Source organism: Penaeus monodon, chromosome 1, assembly GCF_015228065.2.
Source record: "Penaeus monodon isolate SGIC_2016 chromosome 1, NSTDA_Pmon_1, whole genome shotgun sequence".
Taxonomy (NCBI): Eukaryota; Metazoa; Arthropoda; class Malacostraca; order Decapoda; family Penaeidae; genus Penaeus; species Penaeus monodon.
The window spans coordinates 2,575,222-2,577,721 of NC_051386.1; the positions used below are offsets into that span (position 1 = coordinate 2,575,222).

General features: G+C 32.5%; 1 protein-coding gene across 1 annotated transcript in view; it reads left to right on the plus strand.

Moving 5' to 3' along the window:
* LOC119580138 (tRNA-uridine aminocarboxypropyltransferase 1-like) overlaps positions 1–2,278 on the plus strand; it is a 3,117-nt gene extending 839 nt beyond the window's left edge. The window contains exons 2-5 of the mRNA XM_037928136.1: positions 440–835; positions 951–1,091; positions 1,449–1,644; positions 1,805–2,278. Of these exons, the coding sequence (XP_037784064.1) occupies positions 482–835; positions 951–1,091; positions 1,449–1,644; positions 1,805–2,049 (936 nt within the window). The 5' untranslated portion in view covers positions 440–481 and the 3' untranslated portion in view covers positions 2,050–2,278. The remainder of the gene's footprint in view (positions 1–439; positions 836–950; positions 1,092–1,448; positions 1,645–1,804) is intronic.
* Positions 2,279–2,500: the final 222 nt, after the last annotated feature.

Below are 2,500 nucleotides of genomic sequence, written 5' to 3' on the forward strand. Positions count from 1 at the left end.
AAAAAAAATCAACAATAAGAATTCTGGCAGTGTGAGGGTATTGTGTGCTGCCTTCAGTAACATTACCCATTTCCATGGATAGTCTACATCATGAGCAATCTGTTGCAACCATAATTATTAGTTTGTGTATGCTGCAGGCCTATTATGATGAAATGCTGTTATGTTATTTCCCATTTGATGTTTCATTTTCTAAATTGTAAAGATAGTATTGACTTAATGTTTGTTCTTTATTTCTACTTGGATAACACTCTTTTTAACTGTTTGTAGTAATCATGAATATACTCTTTAGAGTAATTCTTATAGTGTTTAATGTGTAAGAATGTAATTATTAGAAACTTGTGGTCAGGGTAATTTGGTGTTTGCTCTATTCCTTTTCTTTTTAACAATTGCTTTGTAGTCAGGTGCTTGAACATACATCAGAAATCCCATTTTATTGCAGGGAGTTGACCAACATCTTGCTGAAGAAATAGTTGCAGGAAAAATGTCAAACTCGGATATAGCAGAAAGTGATGGCAGGAGTTTTGAAGAGAACAAGGAAGAGCAACACACAAGTAATGTGAATGAACACTGCACTAATACTGCATCTGAAGTAAAAAAGACAAAAAAATCACAGATGACAGATCTCAGAAAGTATAGCACTGAACAAATCAAGGTCATGAAACCTTCCAAGAATATTGATAATTCCTTTAAGAACATGAAAATAAGTGATGCAAGTTTTCTCAATGACTTGGATGGTCGCAGTGCTTGTTCAGTGTGTGGAAAGTCTAGGAAATATTTTTGTTACACTTGTCACATTCCACTGGCCAATATAGCAGACAAGATTCCCAAACTCAGGGTAAGTTCGCTTGGTTTTAGGCCGTGATTTTAAATTCATTCTTGTTTGCTAAAAGTGTCATTGGAGTGTTTGTAACAGCAATAGAAGTTAAATTTTTTGGAGCGTGTACTTACAGTTGCCATGCAAAGTGGACGTGATAAAGCACCCAAGGGAGATTGATGGGAAGAGTACAGCAGTTCACGCAGCGGTCATTGCTCCCGAGGATGTACAAATCTACACTTACCCGGACATCCCAGACTACTCTAATGAAGGGAATGTATGTATTTTTTTATTTTTATTTTTTTTAATATGTATGTGATGTTTTTAGGTTTTATGTATAAGATTTTACTTGGTACATGAATTGGCTATTTTCTAGATAGAACAAGTTTACAGAAGTAGGTTATTAGTAAGAATCTCTTTATACCATTATCTAAAGCCAAGATGTATTGAAAATAATAAATTTAGAAAACAATGTAGTCCTTTTTGTAGCTGATTGGAGAAATTTTAGGTCCTTCTCCTATCTCACAAAATTAAAATGACCTCTTTCTTTCACATTCATAGAAAATTTGAAGAGCAAACACTTCAAACTTGAATAATGACAGCAGTATTTTTTATATTTCTTTTATTACCACAGGTTCTCCTCATATTTCCTGATAAAGAAGCCATCCACTTAGAGGACCTATGGAGACTCCTTGAGAAGCAGACACACAGACAGTCGCAAGAACCTGAGGTTAAGCGAACCAAACCACAGCTCCCTTTCACCAGAGCCTTGTTCATTGACTGCACTTGGAATCAGACAAGGAAGATCTACAATGATGAGAGAGTTCAAGGTTATTTTTATCTTTTTAAAATAGTATTAGTGTTAGGGATGCTATACTTTGGTATTCTTTCACTCTAGATGTAGGATGCAGTTTGATCACAACTAAAGAAAGATTTGCTTAGTTTATCTAACAATTTTTTTTCTTTTTGCTAATTTTATTTGTTTTACAGGGTTACAGTGTGTTGAACTCACATCAAGGGACACACTATTCTGGAGATACCAAAGAGGAAAGCCTAAAACATACTTAGCAACAATTGAAGCTATCTATTACTTTATTATTGATGTTCACACAAACGTACTTAAGCAAGAGTATCACCATGAGTATGATGATTTGCTGTTTTTCTTCAAATACATGTTTGAAAAAATCCACTCGATTTATGATAAAGATACTTTAAGAGCATATAAGGATGTGTAAACTAGGTGTTTTATGTTTGTATGATGTATATTTGTTGGTGTGTGTGTGTATGTGTGTGTTATGATATGTATCTTCTTGCTTACAAGTTTAGATAAAGGTATAAATATATGTATAGCTATTTAAGACTGATATTGAATATTAATATTCATGTTACTATTTTGTAGAAAACAATAACAGACAGTAGACATGTATAAATTGCCTGTTCAAAACAATAAAGAATAAAAGAAAGGTACAGTGTTTTGATGTGCTTATATATATATATATATATATATATATATATATATATATATATATATAAAATATGTAGAGAAATGTAAATCACCTTAATTTTCTTCTTTTCCAATTTAATTTTCGTGCTCATTTAACCTATAGGGACCTATTGATAGGTCTGTATGATCCTACACACAGATAACACATTAGATTATGTTCTTTTTTTCTATTGCTCTTTGTT